Raw genomic sequence first — 22,874 nt, 5'->3', positions numbered from 1 at the left:
GTTTTAACATTATTTAGCACAATGTTTTAGATAATTATAAGGATCCCCTTCGAAGAATTTTTTAACATTATAATTAGGAATATCTATACAGTTGTGTTATTACTTATTATCAATACAATTTATAAATTATAATACATGAAAAAATATTCAATTCCGAAAGGATGCAATCTGCACACACCATGAGTTGATAACATTAAATACATATACTTCATTATAGCCAACTCGTTTCAAACAACATGAAATTGCAAATGGCGTATATTATATAGTAGGTAGGTAGGTAATTTAATAGGTAACTAAAGAAGATAAAAAAAAATAGTAAATTCTTGTATACGATGGTGCATATTTCTGTAATCTAAATTACTGAGGTATAAATAGTTGGTGATAATTAAAAATTAAAAGGTACCAATTGCTAAATGAGGACCCTCGATCAATGTGTTTTTAACACACAATATAAGTTAGGTATATGATATAACCTATTACATAATTGTTCCGCATACGTAACTTTTTGCTTTGATCTCGGAACTATTCAATATTAAGTTATGATAAATGCATAATATTACCTATACGTTAAAGGTTTATTGCTTATAAATATTATATGAAATATACTGCGTGTAGTAGACACCATATCTTTACAATATACCTATACATGAGAGATGGACTTATATTCGTAAATAATTAAAATTGTAGTTGCAGAGTCTTAATAAAAAATGTACTGATTTACTAATACACTTAGTTGTGAAAACAGAAAAGTAAAAAATATATCTTAAAACACAATATTATACATGATGTATCCGTTAGCTTATAAAATACGATAATACTACATATTGAAATAATAAATTATATAATACTTAATACAAATATATGATTTTATAAAAATCAGATCTTAGGTTGAACAGCGTTGTAAAACAAAATTACGCTTCCATGAGCAGGGATCTGACTGTTTTTGATGTAGATGGGTCATTTAAATGAGCTGTAGTATACCTATATGCGGAGAAAATAAGCAAACGATTATCAACAGTAATCATAATTATTTATTATTGTCTATAAGAGGTATTGTGCCGCGGTTTCAAGTTTTTAACATGTCCCTCATATCATTACCTTAGTGCGTTTAATAGGTTTTCAGTCTGAAACTCTTCCGGCTGGTCTTTGAGCAGCCGTACGCAACCTTTAATGTCTATGTTGGAAGTCTTGACAAACGCTCCATTTGGGTGTACGTGGTCATACAGTATGATGAGGCCGACTAATACGCGAAGCATGAAAAGGTGAGTTTCCTGTTTTCTGAATTGAACCGTACTGTGGAACACACATAGTTTAAATAATAACACGTTACAATTTTAATAAAATGTTATAACCATGTGAACATGACTTACGGTGTTTCCAACATACGTATGCACACTTTTACCATGGTACTCAACATATCAATGGCATAGTCAACGAGCCGTTTATCCTGGAAATAAAGAACAAAAAAGTCAACTGCTGACGTGAAGAATAAATACTTGATTATAATGGTTGTTGCTGGAATGACAAACCGTCACAACAAAATACGAAGTAAGTATGTAGTAAAAAAACTTGGCCTTTGGCGAAAAAAAGAAATATATATTATTAGTAATAGATAATAAAATAATAATTTGTAGTTCGTTTTATTCTATAGGTAATCCCAATGTCACTTTGCATTGTGTACTGGTAAAATGTCCACATTGAATAATGCAAAACATCTCCTGTATAATATAGTAGGTAACAGAAGTAGTTACTTTGTTCAGAAATAGTGAAGTAACATTTGACAGCGTTCTCAACATTGGCGTTGCTTCTGCGTAGAACAAGGACACTTTGTTGGCAACGTTCAAGTTGCTGTTGGAATCTTCATCTTCGTCCGTGAACGAATGCACTGATGTGCCTTCACGCATCAACACTCGTCTGTAATAGCTAAAGTCGTTTTGAATCGCTGGAGTTCGCATCTGAAATTTGAAAACAATGAAATTGCTAAAACAACTTTTAATAAAGTTTTCCAGCGAAATGCTGCCAACGACAGTATACCTTGTATTCATCAAACTTCAACACAAACTCAATGATTTCGGAAAATTGTTTGACTAGAGCTTGTTGATTTTCTAAGTGTAAAGATGGGGTAATATCATCCGAACATATTTCAGTAAGAATTTGAGGTACAACGAATGCTGGAAAACAAAAAGATGCGTATTTTAGTTAAATTCTTACGAAATTCAAAAAAGGCGATCTCCTAATATGTGGTCTACCAATGAACTGTGGTCTACAATGCAAAGTTCATTAAATTTAATGATTTTACATGAAATAATAAAATAATTATTAAAATAAAAGTGAAATGATCTAAATTAAATAAATAAAAATAATCTAACAATTATTATATTACTAAATGTATATTATAATAATTATTAATAACTTTGTAATTTCTATCAATTTGTAATTGTTGAACTATAATAGTTATAATGAAAGTTCTAAAAATAAAAATACTTTGTAATTTAATTATGGGTTCTTCAGTTAAGGGAACGTCGCATCCACATTTCATTTCCGTCTTATCCACGTACGCCATGTACATTTTTCGTTCTAACCTACTATAATTACAATTTTAGATACGGACATTATTCGGTGTTCTATTGTAAGTTTTTTACGATATATTAATGTTTAGGTGAGTAATAAATATTTAAAATATTAATATTTGAAAATGCTCATAATACAGGCTATTAACTTAAATCACTTCACTCAAAATTATGAGGCTTTATGAGGTATAAGAATTTAAAAAAAAATCAGAACCATTGTAGCATTAGGTATATAATTTATATTTTTTTTTGGTATGTGTACGTATATTAGTATTGACAATCGATTATTATAAGCGATTACCATAATAAACTAAGAACAAATTATAACATGATTTTTCGTTTATATTGTTCAAATATATTAATACAAAACTTACCTATTTTTTGTGAGAAAAAATAGAATCGTCTCAAAGTGCGGATACGAGGCATTAACGCTTCCCATGTCAATGCATTTTGTTCGGCACTTGGATTATTGATCGCTGCTCGTATGTATTGATCAGCACCCGAATAATGTTTGAGATCCGAAAGCACATCAGAGGCCTCAGTAAGCACGATTTGGACCTCATCAAATAGTTGCATTTCACTTTCAGTAGGTTGGGCATCTAAAAATTAAAATTAAATGAAATATTAATTTGTTCTAATTTATAAATGACAGCGGGCAAAGTTGATCACATAATTGGTGTGATAATAATAATACTAATAATAAAAAAAACATAAGAATGGCACACGTTTATCAAATATAAGCAGACATAACATATAACGCGAAGTATGTTAAAATAATTTATACCTAGGTTATAATATTATTAGCAACGATTGTTCAATATTCATAAATAACAATAGTAAAATAATTACTATTAAAAATGCTTAAAAAAACACTAACAACCTGAATCATTTAAATGAGTCATACCTATATTGCAATAAAGAAAGTCAGTAACACATAAATTATAACGTCATCCAATAGTTTTGGTGAAATCACTTTTGCTAGATGATCTTATTTAATAAAATATTTTGAATCCAATTCTCTATAAAAAGTATTGTTAAATGCAATTTTTTATTCTTATAAAATGAATAAAAATACTTGAAATATATGTAAAAAAAAATTGATTACAGCTACATTGAATTTTAATGTACATGATCATCGTAATATTAAGGTAACGCTTTATTATATAACTATGAGTATACATTGGATGAAAAAGCTAATTTAGAAATTCCGATAAAACTATAAGTACCTACCTAAGGGCTAAGGTTACATTTATCTTAACTTTAAAACTTGTTTAACTTGTAACATTAGTTACAACAATATTACAATAATAATTACTTATTTATTACAATAACTTACAAAAAATAACTTCTAAATTAATAATTTTTTTTTGTAGGTATACTCATTATGTTTCAATATAAAAATCAAAATAAACCGTGACAATGCTTATGTCTCGATTTAAAAACCAAGTAAACGGCAAAAAAATTTATTAATGTATGCAGTGAATTTAAATAAAGTTTGTAACAACTCCTTTAAGAGGTACCTAATGAAAGCCCATTTTGAACATTTTATTTTATGCCAAAACTTAACGTTATACAACATTTAAAAGTTTAAATTATTTAAGCACTTCAACAGTTCAAACTAATTTTTAAGTTGATTTTTAATAATAATGAAACATTAAAGGACTAATTAATGATGTATTTTTAAGTAGATATAGTTCTGGCGAATTAAAAATCAGTAGAAAAGTAATAATAGTTTAAAGTATGATATGATACAAACATTAAATTTATACAGGTACAAAAACACAAAAACATTAAATTGCACGAACAATGCTCCATAAATAATATAATACTTACGTCCTATACATACACAGATAAATTATCATAATATTCTAGTCTTACTTATTAGTTATTAGTACTTATTACAATCAAATTAATTTTTCTGTTAATTTTGGATTGGGTAGCTACGCAAACACGGGACATATAGGGGAAATAAAATCATGTACCAAATTATAAATATTTGTAAAGGCATTTTTCCATCAGTTATTTAACTACGCTCCCACTCAAATATATGAAATTATGAATGTATGGTATGACGTTGCTTCTTTGCCATTGTATAATATATACTGTTAAAACAAAAATAACTCATAACGTCATGACATACCCTTGAACATTTGAAATTAGATTTGTGAGTGGATTCTATTTTATCAAGCTTTTTTCTAGTAATTTCATTATATCTGAATTGATTTAGGATTTTTTTCTCAAAGGTCCGAAGGGACAAAACTAGTCAATCGAGAATCGAGACATTTCAATTTGCTTTTATATAAGTTTCAAAATCATAATTATTAATTACAGCAGTGTGGTTTTATATAGAAAATGTTGAAATTATTACAACTTAATTAAAAAAGAAAAAAAATTAACAGGTAGATGAATATATACTTACTTTCGAAATCTAAAAAAATATCGTATTTCTGTTGAGCAGAACAGCAACTATTCTCGTCTCGAGCTAACAGGCTTAATAGTTTTCCCATTATTGTAGGCTGACAGCAGCAAGCTAAATTCATCAACAGTTCCAGTACTAGTCAAATACTCTGCGAAAACATTTTTATTATACTGTTAGTAAAGTTTTGCAGCCTTAAACTATTCTCGAAGAAGAAAAAAACAAACTCTTATTCGGAAATCGGCGAACCGATACACATCTTGTTAAAAGCCGAGGTTTTTGGGAAACAGAGTAGAAGAAACTGTTTGCTAAGAAAAGTTATCATAAATCATGGCTGGAATAGATTAATTAAACGAGACAACGTTCCTCAGTATTATTCTTTTATATACAATACATAACTCATAAGTATTTTTTATTTCTCATTGATAAATACCATACAAGGTACACTATGGTTAGCGCAATGAGAAATGCACAACATTTTTTTCTTTGATTTAAATTATGGCGGATTTATACTACTCCTCTATGTATTTCAAAGCTAAATATAAAATTACAAATTAAAACTTATAATGAAGTAAACACGTTGATAGTGTTTATTTAATATGAATAAATTATTTTAAAAGTTTATTAGATGTCTATAAAACAGGTACATTTAAAAATATTATATATTATAAACAGTGAACAACAGTAGATATGTGAGATTGCGAGCACAACGTGCATTAGAGGTATCTGTATTGATAGTAATAATTTACTTAACCATTTTACGACTGGATAGGTAAAAGGTTTAATTAGTTTCTATTAAATTTTCAACGAACATCATGTTACTCAACTTAAATTGACTGAAATTTGTAAATCTCTTTGCATGCAAGCGCACATAAAATAACAGTCATTATTTATAATTCAATTTGATTTCTTCGAAATCAATCTCACTAGCAATATAATATTATTATAAAAACACAATAAGTCCTGTTTAATTATAATTTACAGCCGCCGAATTGGAATTACAGTTTTTATCTCGCTGACAAAGACAAATCTCGCAGCAGATATGGAATTAGGCACCTTCTATTGTATATTATTATATAATTCGTATATACGTGTCTTGGAAACATATAAATAGGCATTATTATATATACAACGTTATACCTACAAATTTCGAGTGCGCATGCACACATCCTATATATAGGTATTCTTAGTGTTGGAGCAATATCGGAAATAATAAGCCCCGAAGATTTAAACAAAGTACCCCCGTTTTATCGCCCAAAAGCCCAATTACGGAGACACAACTTTTCGTCAAGTATAAATTTCTATATAAACCAAACTCGATATAGGCAAATCCATCAGGATGTATGTATTATGTATAAAAAAAACGCGCAGGAGGAATATCTACAATACATTTACAGAAAAATTATTTGTGACTCCAAATCAAAAAAAAAACTAAGCTATAGGTCCATATTACATAGGTAACTTAAAACAGCATTACCATGTATGTATGAGCGTGTGTGTTGGTGAATGTTCGCGTAGGTGTATGTGTATGACGTATGTATGTGCGTATAATTCGTGTAAGCTCAGACCAAGTTGTATCACGGCCGGGTGGCTCGCATGGTAATATAAATGTAAATGTACATGACATATATAACACGTCATGTATACTGTATTTTATACATCGCAATTTATTATTTTTTAAATAGTTGATTTTTGAATAAACAAGCGTAGTATTTTCGTATGACGTATCGACCATGAAATCAATGTATTATGTACCTAGTGGCTATTATATTATCAATATATTACAGCAATATTATTACCGACAAATTTAATACAAAGCAAATATTCAATAAACTCCACTGCCTATCAATAGTAAACGTGTAATATTTTACACGAATATTATCACACAATTAAATTACTCATAATAAAATAAATTTTAAGAGGATGTCAGTACCCTTTTCGTTTTTTATCTCTGGTCCACATGCCACTTGGAAGATATCCATTCAGAAAATCGGAATTGTGTTTAGTTCTGTTGTTAGCTTTAATACCTAATGTCAAACTTAAAAGTAATAACAACCGCTAGAACATCTTATTTCTTATTAATATTTTATTTAAACGTGAGTTATAATTGAATATGTAAAATTTTACAATTTTAAAATGCACGTTTCATAATTAGCTTTAAAATTTAAATATCAACTTAAGAGACTTTAAATTTGACTATAGATCAATTTACTTTAATATTAAGGCTAAAACCAAAAACTGTATCTGCTGAATGCAAATTCTTTATAGGTACAATACCGCGAGGGTCAAAGAGAGAAAACAAATGACGCGTTGACATCCTCTTAAAATTAATAAATATAGATTATAAAATCGGTTAACAAAATCCAATGCACTATTTACCATATAATAAAGAGAAGAAGGTCACAATCAAATATTTTTTTCCTTGGGCAGCATAATGATTGATTAATTTTTAAAAATCTATTTAATAAAATAAATAATTAAAAACATGTTTAACATATTTAATCGAAAAAATTATTATGAAAATAGAACATGATATTATCGTTAACAATTTTTAAGGCATACACAACAACTTTAAACTGTATGAATATGCAAAAAAAAACTAACAATAATCTGCATTGTTTTTGTTTATAATTATTGTTGTATTATTTATCTTAAACAATAAAATATTTTAAATATATAAATTGTTTAACATAATGTATGCCACATCGACAACTAGGTACTGTTAATCAATCAAATACTTGTCTATTAATAACAAATATAATACCAAAAATCTACATTCAATATAAACAAAAACAAAAATAGAATTTTTTTTTTTGAACTCTCGTGACGCTGACGTTTGTATACAAATATTGATAGATAATATTAGCATTAAGAGGACGCTACACCCGAATGTGTTGACTCCGTCTTACAAGTGTGTAACAACAAATTGTACGCTCGATTTAGCTCGGTTAGTTAAAATTTAGGGTGAATTGACATTTATAAAAATTGAAGGTTACATTATTATCTAGGGCTTCTCATAGGCTTTTAACTATATTTTAATTTTAAAGCGAGTTATGAGTATTTTAAGGTGTACAAACAATTTACAATAATTGTAAATAAAATTTTAGATTCTGAACGAAGTGATGAATGTATTGATTTTACAATGATGTGTGTGTTTTTTTTTTGTGTCTGTGTACAGCATAACTAGTCGAAATAATGCTTCGATTTCAAACTTTGGGGGTGGTTTCCGATGTAAAATTGAAGATCCTTGGTGCATTATATAGGCCAAAAGTAAACATTTTCCAACAGTTTTCAAAAAAATCGAGAAAAACAAAAAAAAAATGACAGAAAAACGGGAATTTTTACGCAAAATCAGTTTTCGACCAAATCGATCTTTTTATATGGTTGTCATTCAAAAACTAATCACTGTAAATACTTGAAATTTTCACCAAATGTTTATGTTAGTGTTATCTATATACAGTTTAATTTTCAAAATATTTTGACTTTTTTTGAGATATTTATAGACGACTGAAATTTTCAATTTTTCTGAAAATTTTTTTTGAAGTGTCGATAAAATTTTTTTTGGCCTATCAAAATACTTGAAATTTTAACACAAAGTTTCTCATAAGTTATTCTTATAGTGATTAAAAATTATAAGAATACATAGGCACGATTTTTTTTTTTTAACATTTGAAGTTCAAATATTGACAAAAGTTCGTCAAAACCATGAATATACTTTTTTTGTGTTTGGCATTACGTTTTGGGGCAGTAAAAATGCTTCGACTTTTAACTTCAGTACCTTGTTAAATCAGAAAGTGAATCTAGTTGATACTTTGGGGGATCAAAAGTAAGAATTCTTAATATTTTTCTAAATAATCGGTATAAACAAACTAAAAATTAACGGAAAAATAGGAAATTTTAGGAAAAACAGGAAGTTTTCCATCAGTTTTGCTTCAAATAGCTATAGAAAAAATTTGAAGCGTCATTATAGGAAAAATGTTTTGAGCGTTTGAGTTTTAAATTTTTATGAAATCGCGTAATGATAACGATTTATCCTCAAACCGGTATATGTATATATATGATAATATAAATTATAAGGTATTATAAATTATGATAACTACATGATAACTACACTAATTGATTAACCATGCCTTATGCAAAATGCGTCTTAATTGAAAAATAAAATATTTGTTTCAAAATAGAATATATGACAATATTTAAATATAATATATCCTAGACTGACAAATCATCTCCGTGCAGAATCGTTTTTCGCATACAATGATACCTATCATTGCATTCAAATTTAATCCCATCCATTACAGTAACCTACTGTACAGCAGAGCGACATCCACGACTTACCCACTTTTTTTATTATCAAAATTTTATACAAAATACCCAGAAATAATTTATATTTATTTTATACTATACTGGGGTACAGATAGTCAGAAAGACAAAGGAGATACCATAAACACAATTTCTTTATGTGAAGGTAAGATAACATGACAAATAAAAAATTAAATATGTATCAAAGTGAGGTTTCAATAAAAAAGTTATCAGTTTATTACATTATTACACACACATACTATATACTGCATGGTAACATTAAATAAAAAACAAATTAACTATAATTAATTTTTTTTAACAATGTCATTTTATTAATACGTACTTTTAATTAAAACTTATCTCCTTTACTCGTTTATTAAAATTAGAAATTAATAATAGAGCTAACATATTTCAAAAGACGATCTAATTTTTACTAAATTCATCATAAGAACACCATTATTCCTTCATGGGGTTTAAGCGAAACACAATACCTACCATAAACCGCATTATATTTTATTCAGTTACATCGTAGGCTAAATGCATTTAATCTGTAGCAGAATGTTAGTATTCTGTGTATATATATGCCAATATTATATTATATGTTCATGCCAGTATTTATATAACATAGATATCTATATGTATATTGTATACCACATTAATCACACATGACACACATACCCTTGAGAATAGAACAAAGTAACCATACTTACCTCAATATAAAATGTTTATATTGAAAAGTATTAAAAAAGTCAACAAATTATTGTTGCTATCACTAATATAAAATATAAATTTTAAAATTATTCATAATTATTATTATTTATTTTTATTCAATCATAACTCATAGCCCGATATTTCTAAAGTTCATCTCGCATTGTATTATTCAGTCATTGCTTATTACTCTATACATTAAAATAAATAGAGTCTAGTCAAGACGGTTGTTTACCTTTCTTCTGAATTTTGATGTTACGTTATATTTAATTGCTAAATACATGTTACGTTGACATACGGCATGAATTGGGTTCACACTATGGTGCAACCATTACAATCTGGAAGCACACGTGCGACACCTGTCTAGCATCTGCGAAATATATTTTCATCTTGCATTAATGAAAATAACAATAATAATAATAATAATAATAATAATATATTATATTATATATAATAAACATACCACCAAAACTTCAAAGATCTTAATTTATATTTTTTTATTATTGTTATTTTTATTCAAATGCAACATGGGTTTTCGTCAAATGATTAAACTTATATAAAATATAATCAATCGAATTCGTAGCTACATGCCTACATACAACAAGGATGACAACGGTGTCGAACAAAATACATCACATAAAATAATATTTAGTTTGATCGCTTTCAATACTTGTTCTGCGTATAAACTCCCCTTTTTATCTAAGTGATGATTGAAAGCAATTTCCGGTCGTTTTATGTACAGCACAATAAAATGTTAATAAATTGTTACGAATTACAACACTGATATTAAAAAATAAGCCACTCATCATATTATTATTTGTACATTTTCCCACACACGTGTAGAAGCAACAAGAGGGGAGAATGCTGAGGTACTCAAATTGTCTTTGGGGGACGCAATTCGTAAATATATAGCTAATGAGCTATTCGTTACAAAACAAAAATTTTATTATACAACACGAGGTTTTTAAATTAGTAAATAATAAAAAATCAAGAAAAAAATACTATAGATTCGTAAATTGAAAATTAAAATCCAAAGTGAATAAAATAATTACTTATAAGTACTGCTTTTGAATAAACATAATAGTAGATTCGACTAAGATACCTATGTAATAAAAGCTCTACTTTATATGTTTAATAAAGTGGTTAAATATAATATATCTATACACAATATTGAGTTTATAGATTTAAATATTTTACAAAAACATAGGCCTACTAAAAAGATTTTAATATTAAAACCACAATAAATATCCAAATTTTCTAACAGTTCGGATCTCCGTGCTTCGTTACATTCAGGTGTTATATTTAAAAAGAAAACTAATCATATTATTTGTTTGTACTAATAATACTTACTTTTACAAGGTTTTTAATACACATCATAAATATTTTAAAAAAAGTAACATAAAATGACCCATACACAATGATTATGTATTTTAAACAAAAATAATAATTACATGTATACATTTTGCAAACTCACAGAAAATTTATATTTAGGCACATGTCTTAACTTAAATTTATTGTTCAGGCATTTGTACACTTTCTCTTTATTGCCACGTATTTAATATTCAATGGCATTAAATATTATAAATTATAAACCATATGTATCTACGAATATCAAATTTTCCAATAAATCTTGAAATTCGTACAAGGATAATAATATCATGTGTAAATAAATACATATAATACTGTATAATATATATAGTAGTGTATAATTGATGCACAAATCAAGTTTTATTTATCACAGTTAGCTTCAAAATATAACTCATCAACAAGTATGACTTCCTTAATTAAATAGTTATTTAATTTTACTCTAAACTTTATAGTAGGTAACTAATAATTTAATTATCTGTTTGATTTTAATTATCAATCTGCAATATAACAATAATAATACTGTAAATTGGCTTATACTAATTGTATCCAATAAAACTTGCAACTTTCAATCATTAACAAAATTTTTTAATATACCTACAAAAGTGATAGGTGTGTTTTAGTATAAAAATGTAAACTATTAAGCTATAACAGATAATTTAAATGATTTGTATAAAAACTTTATATCGTCCAACCGTATGTCAATCACGGCTCAGTATATTAGTAGATGTTTTAAACATAATAATATATAGAAACCATGATTTAATGAAAATCGTTTGATCTCGCCCTTTATTTTCTTTGTATGAAATTCCAGACGTTCTCCTTACCACCCACTTGACTTTTCATAAGCCAATATATTTCTAATGCCAAAATGTTCTAAGTCTATTCATTGGGATTTTCTTTTTTAACATTTACCTCAATCAATCAATAAAATGCAATTTAAAAACCATAAATATTAACATTGATTTTTTTTAAATATATTTATATTTATTAAATATTAATACGCAAAAACGATATATATATATATTATAACATAAAATTAGAATTTTTTTATACATGCAAACAATCAAGAGAACCAATTATATAAAGCATAGCTCAATATTTTATGTAGCACGTTAAAATATAATTAATATCATAATATATTATTAAATTCCTCTATAATCGACATCTGATTTTGTACCAAACTAGAAATTCAACAAATATTTCTTTGTTTAATAATATACATGGATAATTTTTCTATTTAAAAATATAAAAAAAGCAATAAACTGTTAACAATAAAATAATAACAGTTTGTGGTTAAGACCAATAAGAACCAAAGAACAAAGATTAATTATTTTTTCAATGATAATATAATTGATCACAATTCAGAGACTAGTCTACACATCGGTAGAAAACTTATTATTTAATCTTTACTAGCAGTTGAATAAAATATTGAAATATTTTTTAATATGCGTCCATTTTAATGCAAATAACTATGAAGGGTTTTCAAGAGAAATATTTTATCAAGGTAAGTTGAACCTCTTCGATACAGTTTTGGATTATCATAAGTATAACAAATTTATTCAGACAGCTGTCTCGAGAATTTATCAATAAATGATTGAAAATACTAAAGCTAAATATTTTTTTACAAATAATCTAATTAAAGTTTTCTCAATAACAAAACAGTATATTTTTGATTACTTTATGTATTTAAAAGAAATGAACTTTCTATCAACTATACGAGTATATAAACATTTTTATTTCATTAATTTAATAAACTTATACAATACAACAATAATGATTCACAATATGTTTTATTTTTTATTTTATAATCACGTCTAACTATGAAATATTAATATTAAATTTAAGTATAAAAAAAAGGTGAACTAGTGAGTACTGATCTGTTGTATAATGGATATCGTATGGGTTACTTTAATCGATTTGTGTACAATTGTCATTATGTGATATAAAATCATTATACTTTTATACGAAAAACGATTCTGTGCTAAGACGGTCAATATTATGGATTAATTAATATTAAAGTAATTTATTTTACTATCAGTAATACACAGCAGATTGAATTAATTTTTTCCAAAAAACATCACATTTGAAAATTTAATTGTATGTATAAAATACAATGATTTACTTTCAAGTTCCCACAAATAATATTTTTGAATTAGGTACAACAAAATAACAAAATAGTTTCTTCTTAGAATAAAGCTTAATATTACACATATACCAGGTACTTGGGCATATATATTTTATGGGTGAGGGGGGAGGGGTAGCCGTGTAGTAATTCATAAGTAATGAAAATGCAAATCAATCCCATGTTAACGATCCATAAGGGAAATATATAATTTGATGTATACATTAAACTACAGAGGGTTCTTATTAATTTTGGGTCACTTAATTTTCATAGGTGTGAGCTCACTAGGTACATGTACACCAGAAAGAAATCAACTTAAGACGAGAATTTTAAGTTGTCCTAGCATCTATATGCATCTATTTAATTATTACTTTAAATTATGATAACTGATAATAATAAATATGCACGTTATTAAAATGTTTCCTAACATGTGGTACACGACACGCCTAACTTCTACTAACTTTGCCTTCTAGAATTTGTGAAGATAAAAAAAGAGGTTAAATATCAAATCTTTATATTTAATGCATTCATTTGTTTTAGAAATTAGAAATTAAATAGAATATATTGAAGTTAAAATGTTATTAATTTTACAGAGATAAGAGAATATAAAGTTATCTAAAAGTAAAATATATATTTTAAATTTTTTTCCACACCAAATTCGGCATCTCATATATCTTCAAAAAATTAAAAATACATCTATATTGTACGATATTATACCTATATATATATATATATATATTGATATTAATCCATAGCATGTTTATTTCGACACATATGCTGTGATTAGTGTGATTCCCCTAAAATTAAGTTTTAATGTAGAAAGCATATGAAATGTATCTAACGTTCAGCTAACGCGATACTTTTAGTACGACTGCAGTGATTTATCATTGAACACGAATAAACTATAATTTTTTTTTAAATTCGTAAAATATAATAGGTAGACTAAAATATGTAATCGTTTAGGTTAATTATTCATCTAAAAAATTATGAAATTATTATTTTGGATGATTTAATAACGTTTTACGAAATACATTTTCCCACGATGAAAATATATTCAATATACTCGTATATATTATATTTGTATTTTAAAACGAAGCAAATGAAAAAAAGCCTCTCCAGATACCATTTTGTTTATATTGGATTTAAAGTTCTGTCATTCTGTATGAATTATGCCGCACACGACTAGTGGCGTTAGCCAGGATTTCTAAAAGGGTGGGAGGGAAACATTCAAAAACACATTTTTTACTAGCTGTCACCTATGTGTGTATATTTACTTATAACATATCTAAAAATGCATATGTATACTAATGCATGAACAAGCCCAATGTTATCAGTAATTATATTTTTTAATAGTTTTAAACTTATAAAGTTATAACCATATTCTGCTTTTCGACTTCACATCATCTGTTATGCCCTATTATTTTTTCCCTATAGAGTTTATCAAAAACTAATATTAATACCATCAAATACTGATAAAATTGTATTTCTCGAAAATAAAAAACAAATACAGCCAAAAAATTACTAATACTTTTTTATGTTTAATACGGTCAATGTGAGGCGGTTGCCATGTCCCTATGACTCCACCTTGGTTATGCCAGAGTAGACTACACATACGATATTACGACAAACGTCATCAAATATATTTTATATTATCCATTTTATAATGTATGTCATAATTATAATATTATATACCTATATAATAAGTGTGTTAAATTTATTTCTAATAATAAATAATATAATTCGTTGATTGAACCAATATTAAGCACGTAGGTATGTTTTAGGCCATACCCTATACAAAATAATCCGATTAGAACCAAACATAATCAACAAGTTAATCCAATAAAATCTTTTCACGCGTCGCGCGTCATAACTTCATACTTATTTATATACTTATTCAGTAACAAATTGACGAAATGATGTGATGAGGATTTTAACATTTCAAGTTCTAAAGAGATTGCAGCGCAACTCTAGGAACATCTGGCAACTTAAGTGTATACAGTCCCGTTATCCACATTTTCATTACACTATATCTATATAGTTATACTATATATATTTATATCTATATGTCACCGAATATTCGTATGTCTCCGGAAATCCGGTCTAAAAACTAGACGGTAATTAACAGTTTGATATATTTAAAAAGTCATTCACAAATTTTCGATTGTAATAATATGTATATATATATATCTAAACAGTAAACATAATTTTATTCACTTTTATTTCGCGATATTTATTTATGACTAACAACCATTGCAGGGTGCAATTTTGCATTTTAATTGAAACAACCATTTCGATGGCAATGATACATGCAGTACTCGACTTGAGGGGGGGACGCAGAGGGACGGAGTACCCCATCTAATTATTCAGAAATTTCAGCGTACCCCTACTTTTATTTTTAAGGGGAACGAATGGGACGCCAAATCATGCCATCATTGGCATCATTCTGAATTTTTAATTTTTATCAAAATGTACGTGATAAGTGATAACATATATAAATAAATAAACCTAAATAAATTGTTGTTTTTTTCAATTGTTTTTTGAGTTTTTTATATTTTATTTTATAAGTTAAAAATATAATATACAATATAATATTTACATTTTTTTTTTTTTTTTTTATTTAATTATTCATAAATATTTCCTTTATGATTTAAAGAGGTGTATTAGGGGTGTGGGGCGATACCACGGCTTTGTAACGTTTAACAAGTGGTGGGGACGCTCTTTTTTTAAAAGTTAACAGAGTCCCCCAACTTCAATTTTGTCAAGTCGAGCACTGGATACATGTACATTAAGTTTGCTTGCGGTAGCAGTTAAGATAATCATATGTTGTCTCCGTCTTACAAGTGCTGAAGTGCGTAACATAGCAAATTTTATGCTCAGCAGATCACATTTAGCTCCGTTAGTTTAAAATTTAGAGTAAATTGACCTCTTACAAAAATTAAAGGTAACATTATTATTGAGGGTATAACGTAGGCTTTTTATTATATTTTAATTTTAAAGTGAGTTATGTGTATTTTAAAATTATAAATTGTTTGTATATCTTAAAATATACATAATTTACTTTAAAATTAAAATACAATAAAAAGCCTACGTTATGCCCTTATAATGTTACCTTTAATTTTTGTAAGTGGTCAATTTACTCTAAATTTTAAACTAACGGAGCTAAACGTGATCTGCTGAGCATACAATTTGCTATGTTATGCGTTTGTAAGACGAAGACAACGTATACGGGTGTAGCGTCCTCTTAAATCTTCCTCCAAACAATGCGGGACACACGACTTTTGATAGACATTATACTATTGATATGCACTATTATAAGGAGCATGCGAGAAGTGCCTTAAATTGCTGTGAAGACTTTCAAAGACGACAGAATTTATTTGTTTACATTTTTTTTTTAATTAATTACAATTATTAAATGTACTCGCTTATAATTCATAAATTATTCGTCAACATTTGTTTTTATACATCGAAGTACTCCAAAAACTTTTGCTAAAAATGCTTTTTTCGATAAAAAATTTTAAAAATTAAGGCAAAAAATATTATTAAAAACGTTAATAGTTTATAAAATAATAAGTATCCTACATTCAGTTGATTAACCCTCAACCGGTATCTAGAATATATTATACATTTATATTTATAAAAGAATATTATAGTTTTAGACATATATCCATTATTAAATGGAAAATTGAAGAAAAAGTGTTATTAATAACAATATTTTCAAGAAAGGTAAAATATAATTTCTTATAATATTAGTTGAGACTTGAGACGCTTATAATACTTGACAATATTAATATTTCTGAAAAATAAAATATCTTACCTACTAAAATTAGTAATATAATAATTATATTGATTGAGGCAGTGGAAATATATAAATGATAATGTATCATTATCTTATTAATTTATTATACATGGATTAAAATTTCAATGATATCATCATAAAAAAATATAATGTAGACAATAATTATACCAATAGAATTTCCAAATTAACTTTTTCGTGTCAATGTTTTATAAACATTAACAACTGAACAACTTCATAATCAAATTATTTTCATAAAAATAAATCAAAGGAATATTCGAAAGATTTTTTTAATAATTTGAGCTTATATTTCACGTAGTTATAATAAAACATAAAAACATTTCTATTACATTACCGATTTTTAATATTCCCAAATAATTTTAACACAAAAATCTTTATTTATTTTTTAATATTATTTTTAATACAATATTGAATCGAAACGTTTTATATACATTCACAATTTACATCACAGCAAATAATTATTATTTTAATTTCTAATTGTTATCACTTATTCTACAGCATAACGATTACCTATATATATAATATCTATAGTATGAAAATTCAAAAACAAAATGCATTTAATATATTATATTGTTGCTTAATTATTAGTTTACAAAGTAAACTTTACATCATACTACTAATCTCTACTGTATTATTAATAGAAAAATAATAAATTAATTTAAATTACCGACATATTTTTATAAGTTTTTCTCGAGTTACATGAAGGCACTTAACAAAAACCGATGAAAAACTTAAGATCTCTGCTCGTTATTCTGAATATTGTATCTTCTTCCAGTCACTTTTATACAAAAAAAATAATAACGCAAATTGCACGAATAAAAAAAGGCTTATGTTATTTTAATGAAATAAAGCCATAACTTAAAAAAAAAATTAAATACACCTAAAGAAATTAATGATAATTTGTAAACTTTTAATTGATTTGTTTGGACAATTTCTTAAATAATCAACGAATACATTTAATATAACCATTAGGTCGTAAAATACTCCATTGGGAAAAATGTCTGTGAATGAACAACTACTACAACTTATTACGTTTTACCATTTTATAGAAAAGAGTAAGTTTTCATATGTTAAATTTAAAAAAAAAAACAATTTCTGGAATTTCCTAAGCCCGAAGTGGTTAATGAAATAAGATTTTATTTCGAAGCAAGTTTTAAGTTTGTTATTTATTTAATCGACACTATGACTTTACCATAGCGGGTTTCGTCATAAATACAGACCTTAAATTAATGTCAAAAACAACACGCTGACGGATTTCGTGGATAGGCCACGCGCAAATTGCAACACATAATATAATATAGCATAATATTATGAACTATAAAGGTGTCCATATCAAATCATACATATAATTATTTATTATAAATCACATTCATAACACACAACTAAAACACGAAGGGTCGTTACGAATAAAAATTTAAAAAACAATCGTAGACCAAAAATCATAATAATATTATATCGAAGACGATTTGCAGAATAGATTCGAACGTAATGAATGCCAGCACGATTAGGCTTCACTTATACAGACTACCGTCTAAATTCTCCTTCGCAACCGACAATACTCTTCACCCCCCTCATCATTATAATATAAATATGACACACAACAAACGTATTTTTTCGTTTCACTAACCAACCAAGAAGAAACGTTGTATAGATACTTCCGGTGTCTTTTCTCGTCACCACCTGTTGCAAAATCGGATGAGGTAATCGCATCAGCCACACAAAATTCAAACATATTATTTTTGCCGATTATCGTGTAATGATGATAAAATATAAGCTATATTATTATTATTATCGCAGCAGACATACATAATCATTGCATTATACCATGTTTCAACTGTTAGGTATATATAACTTGAAATAACTGTATCTGTAAGCTATTACTAACTCGTTAAATCATTAATAGCACTATTGGGGCAATAATAAAATATAATTGTAGTCGTGGTCGCAGAGTTTCCAGCTAAAAAGAAACATAAAAGCATTGATTATAGAATGCAATTGGAAATTTCCATGTAGAGTTGACATTAGGGTTGACATTATATTATACTCCTGCTGAGATTCATCATTCTGGTTAATGCCTGATGATGTAGATGGCTGTGTTTTAGATTGATAATTATAGGGAATAGAAGTATCTATCAAATGATTTTGAGTAAAATTTTGTACAAAGCTTTCGGGTGGGAAATGTTCTTGACAAATGTACCTATTGTGGAGTTTATCTGGATCAACAGAAAACAAACTTGTGTTTCCTGTGTAGATATAAAAAAATATGTGTAAAAAAAATTATAAATATTCGCAATGGTACAGAAAAATTAAAATTTAAAATTAATTACTCACCTGAATGTATTATCCATACTTCTTTTCTATCATCTTTTGGAAAACGATACATTTTTAAATTTGGAAACATTTTCTTTGATTTTCCACAATTTAAATATTGGCATTTATTTCCAGACATGTTTAAGAATTTTTAATTGTAAATGCAACTTAAAACTCAAAAAACAAGAAAATTCGGAAGGCGGTTGTTCCACAATGAACAAGATAGTAATAAAATGATAATATAATAAAATTATTATTTCCAATAATTTCAGTATATCTTCAGTTTCTTATTATTACTCTATTTTTAGATCGGCACTTCGCAATAAGCCACCTCTTCCCTTCCCCGCATATCCATGGCAAACATCTATGATGGGGGTACCACCTCCTTGCATCCCAACTACACTAGCGCTCCATAGTGGTTGCATCCTACGCATGGTCACCAAATATTAACATTGCATGGGCTATCTGTCTATTCTATAATCAATGATAAAAGGTAGTCATCCACAACTTATCCCGCGTTAAAAGCGTAACGAAAAATCTTGTTTAGTTCATGTTATATTCGTATGGTACATATTACACTATACCTGATATCTCTTATATTACCACTTAAATATTTATTTATTTAAAAATCACAAATATCAGTTTTTCACAATAATGTAAAAATAATAATCCTGACATCTGCTGCTATTATTATCAATGAAATCAATTTGTGAAAATTTTAAATAATATTTTACAATTTAATATTCTGATATAAATATGCTGAAATTAATTATCACAACTGTTGTTTTAGTGTACCTTTGAAATTACAATTTTGTCGTTTTTTTATATCTACGGTTGTTTTTCGTACCATGAAAAATGTCATTTTTTAACGATTACCGATCAATCAGAGCAGTCAGAGTCATTACTCATCGGCCATCGCGAATCAAGTCTTCGAGGCCATTATACGAACTTTGTCGAATTTCTCTACTAATGAGCATTAATGAAACACATAGCTTTCAGTTTCAAAATTTTAACTGTCTATCAACTCTCAAGCACTAGAAAAAGAATCCAATTCAAAATTTAAAGGCACTTAGTTTTTAGCAGCATAGTGTATAATATTATATTGAAATATATTCAACGTGTTAGTGTGTTACCGAGATTTTGTTGCCCACTTATTGAGTACGTTGGTACGTAAGTACGTTAATCACAAAAAGTCAAAAGTGTACATCACTAGGTACGCAGCGTAAAGGCACCTTTAAATTAGTAAAATATAGCATTACACATAGATACTTAATATACAAATTACCAATAATAACTTCACCGTGAGCTAATGAAATTTTTAAATTATCCACCTATACGCAACTATTAGGATCGATTTACGTTTAGCCTACCTACATTAAAGAAGCACACGAGTTTCCGAAAAGCAAAAGGTTATTTTACCATTTGACGAGGGTGAGCGTGCGCGGCATGAAATGATGATAACGATAAAAATAGTAATGATTGATTATTTACTTCGTTCCTGCGTCGACAGCATCAACAGCTGTTAATATGTCGCGACACGAAACGCCGTCACTTGAACAAAATGGTTTCGGCTGGTCTACGTCTCTCTTGTTCTATGGTGAATTTAATGTTTGTCGATGCCGCTTTTATACTTAATAATAATATTTTATCCGTCTCAAACTCGTGAACAGAAAACGATACGTTATCACAGCACCGAAACGCGACACAGACTGCGGTTTGCGCGTACGCTTATTGGTTTCGATTTCCGTTTCGAACCGTTTTTACTGCACGGACCGATGGTCGTACACCGGTTCGCCGTCCCTCGTCGATGGAGTTGTAGTGGGGTTACGGCGGTGCGTCGACGTGGACGTGGTGGGGTGGATGATATACCGGGGTTACCGGTTCCACGGTAATAACCTTTCTCAGCCACGATTACCAGAACCGGATTGTTATTATTATTATTATTATTATTATTATTATTACTATTATTATTTATACGACCGTTGCCAAGACACGCAACAGAATATATAGACCACCGCCGCCCGCCGTATGCCATCACCGATTTTTATTCCCGTACGCTGTAATCATTTTCAACCGCCACCGCCACAACGTCACGTCGACTGGAGGCAACGAATTTATTTCACTTCAATAATAATAACGTCTGGCCTGAGGCTCGAAATGTTTTCCATCTCTTACACAATAATAATAATAGTATATTATGCGTTACGCCTCGTTTTTCATCGAACCCGATGAGATATTTTTGAAAAGCGTAAAGTATACCTACCGTATTATGTATGTAGTATTGTAGTCGTAGTAAACACTCTAAACATGGGTATTACTCGAAGACGCTTTGTTATTATTTAAATAATCAAAACGACGAACCGCATTATATATTATAAACATAATATGATGTATATATTATTAAGTATAATATTATTTTAACGCTGTACAAATATATTCAGTCACTGTTTCGATGAATTATTATTATTTTCGTATTTTATATAATACCTAACGGTAAAAACAGATACAGAGCAAATTTTTGTTTTATGCTTACACCGCTAGGGAATAAATGCACGGGATTATTGACTGCCTGTTGTTTTTAAATAATTTCGATATTTTACCATTAGTTTCGTTCGATAACCACCGCTATTCCAGCGTAACGTACTTCAAACGACGCACGTTAACCGTTGTTACAACAAGTGTAAAATTAGCCACCCCTCCCACTTTATAAGAAATTTTCCAAATTTTTGTAACCTTATTTTCTTAATTTGTAACCATTTGTAACCAATATTTTAGAATTTATAACCTCATATTTTTCAAGCAACGGGTAATTTATCAATGAGGGGCTAACTTCACGCAGCCACGTAGCAATATCAGTAAGCTACATTGATACCAAAAGCTATATGTTGTTTATCGATAAGAATACAACGAATCCGTTCATAAAACTATGCAAAGATATAGCTTTTCATGGATCTACAAGCGTTACTTATGAACAGCGTGGTACTTTGCTGGTAGAAAGTGGACTTTTTTAAATTTCACCATCATTAGAATCTGCAGCAACCTCAATATTGGACGCAAATGTCAATATTATTGCTTTACGTAACAAAGTTCTTTCTAGTATACCAAGCAGCATAATACAAGCATTATTATGCACCATTTGTAATAAAAAAAAAAACAGTATTTTATAATTCAACAATGATAATTAATGAATTGTTAAAACTAGTGGATGTATTGATGTGTAAAATAAATAAATACGTTTTTAAATAAATATACTGAAAAAAGAGA

General features: G+C 27.8%; 2 protein-coding genes across 5 annotated transcripts; both read right to left on the bottom strand.

Moving 5' to 3' along the window:
• Window positions 1–554: 554 nt before the first annotated feature.
• LOC107162835 (CYFIP-related Rac1 interactor B) lies at window positions 555–21,380 on the bottom strand. Of its 3 annotated transcripts, XM_089226388.1 has the most exons (9): window positions 21,102–21,379; window positions 10,232–10,366; window positions 4,990–5,137; window positions 2,945–3,169; window positions 2,035–2,171; window positions 1,752–1,955; window positions 1,371–1,447; window positions 1,099–1,293; window positions 555–981 (listed from the first exon to the last, which is right to left on the bottom strand). In XM_089226388.1, exons 3-9 carry the CDS (start codon window positions 5,108–5,110, stop codon window positions 912–914), a joined length of 1,029 nt encoding a protein of 342 aa, XP_089082514.1. In that variant the 5' UTR covers window positions 5,111–5,137; window positions 10,232–10,366; window positions 21,102–21,379; the 3' UTR covers window positions 555–911. The 3 variants fall into 3 exon arrangements, with proteins under 3 accessions (XP_089082514.1, XP_015365369.1, XP_015365371.1); XM_015509883.2 differs by lacking the exon at window positions 10,232–10,366 and having other exon boundaries at window positions 21,102–21,378; XM_015509885.2 differs by lacking the exons at window positions 4,990–5,137; window positions 10,232–10,366 and having other exon boundaries at window positions 21,102–21,380.
• On the bottom strand, window positions 17,759–21,093 carry LOC149056014 (uncharacterized). Of its 2 annotated transcripts, XR_016191501.1 has the most exons (3): window positions 19,632–21,093; window positions 18,521–19,543; window positions 17,759–18,078 (listed from the first exon to the last, which is right to left on the bottom strand). XR_016191501.1 is itself a non-coding variant. In XM_089226390.1 (2 exons), exons 1-2 carry the CDS (start codon window positions 19,747–19,749, stop codon window positions 19,206–19,208), a joined length of 456 nt encoding a protein of 151 aa, XP_089082516.1. In that variant the 5' UTR covers window positions 19,750–21,093; the 3' UTR covers window positions 17,759–19,205. The 2 variants fall into 2 exon arrangements, 1 of the variants encoding a protein (XP_089082516.1); XM_089226390.1 differs by having other exon boundaries at window positions 17,759–19,543.
• Window positions 21,381–22,874: the final 1,494 nt, after the last annotated feature.

The sequence above is a fragment of the Diuraphis noxia genome, unplaced genomic scaffold, assembly GCF_037042655.1.
Source record: "Diuraphis noxia isolate RWA-SAM2 unplaced genomic scaffold, SU_Dnox_SAM2 contig0004, whole genome shotgun sequence".
Classification (NCBI taxonomy): domain Eukaryota; kingdom Metazoa; phylum Arthropoda; class Insecta; order Hemiptera; family Aphididae; genus Diuraphis; species Diuraphis noxia.
Note: the sequence above shows the minus strand (reverse complement) of the source record. Positions and strands in the feature narration are given on the sequence as shown.

Coding starts and splice junctions, on each gene's coding strand:
- LOC107162835 (XM_089226388.1), bottom strand. CDS start 5,110: ATGAATTTAGCTTGCTGCTGTCAGCCTACAATAATGGGAAAACTATTA. Junction 3,170..4,989: donor TATTTTTTTAGATTTCGAAA/GTAAGTATATAT, acceptor TTTAATTTTTAG/ATGCCCAACCTACTGAAAGT. Junction 1,956..2,034: donor TGAAGTTTGATGAATACAAG/GTATACTGTCGT, acceptor TTCAAATTTCAG/ATGCGAACTCCAGCGATTCA.
- LOC149056014 (XM_089226390.1), bottom strand. CDS start 19,749: ATGTCTGGAAATAAATGCCAATATTTAAATTGTGGAAAATCAAAGAAA. Junction 19,544..19,631: donor AGTATGGATAATACATTCAG/GTGAGTAATTAA, acceptor ATATCTACACAG/GAAACACAAGTTTGTTTTCT.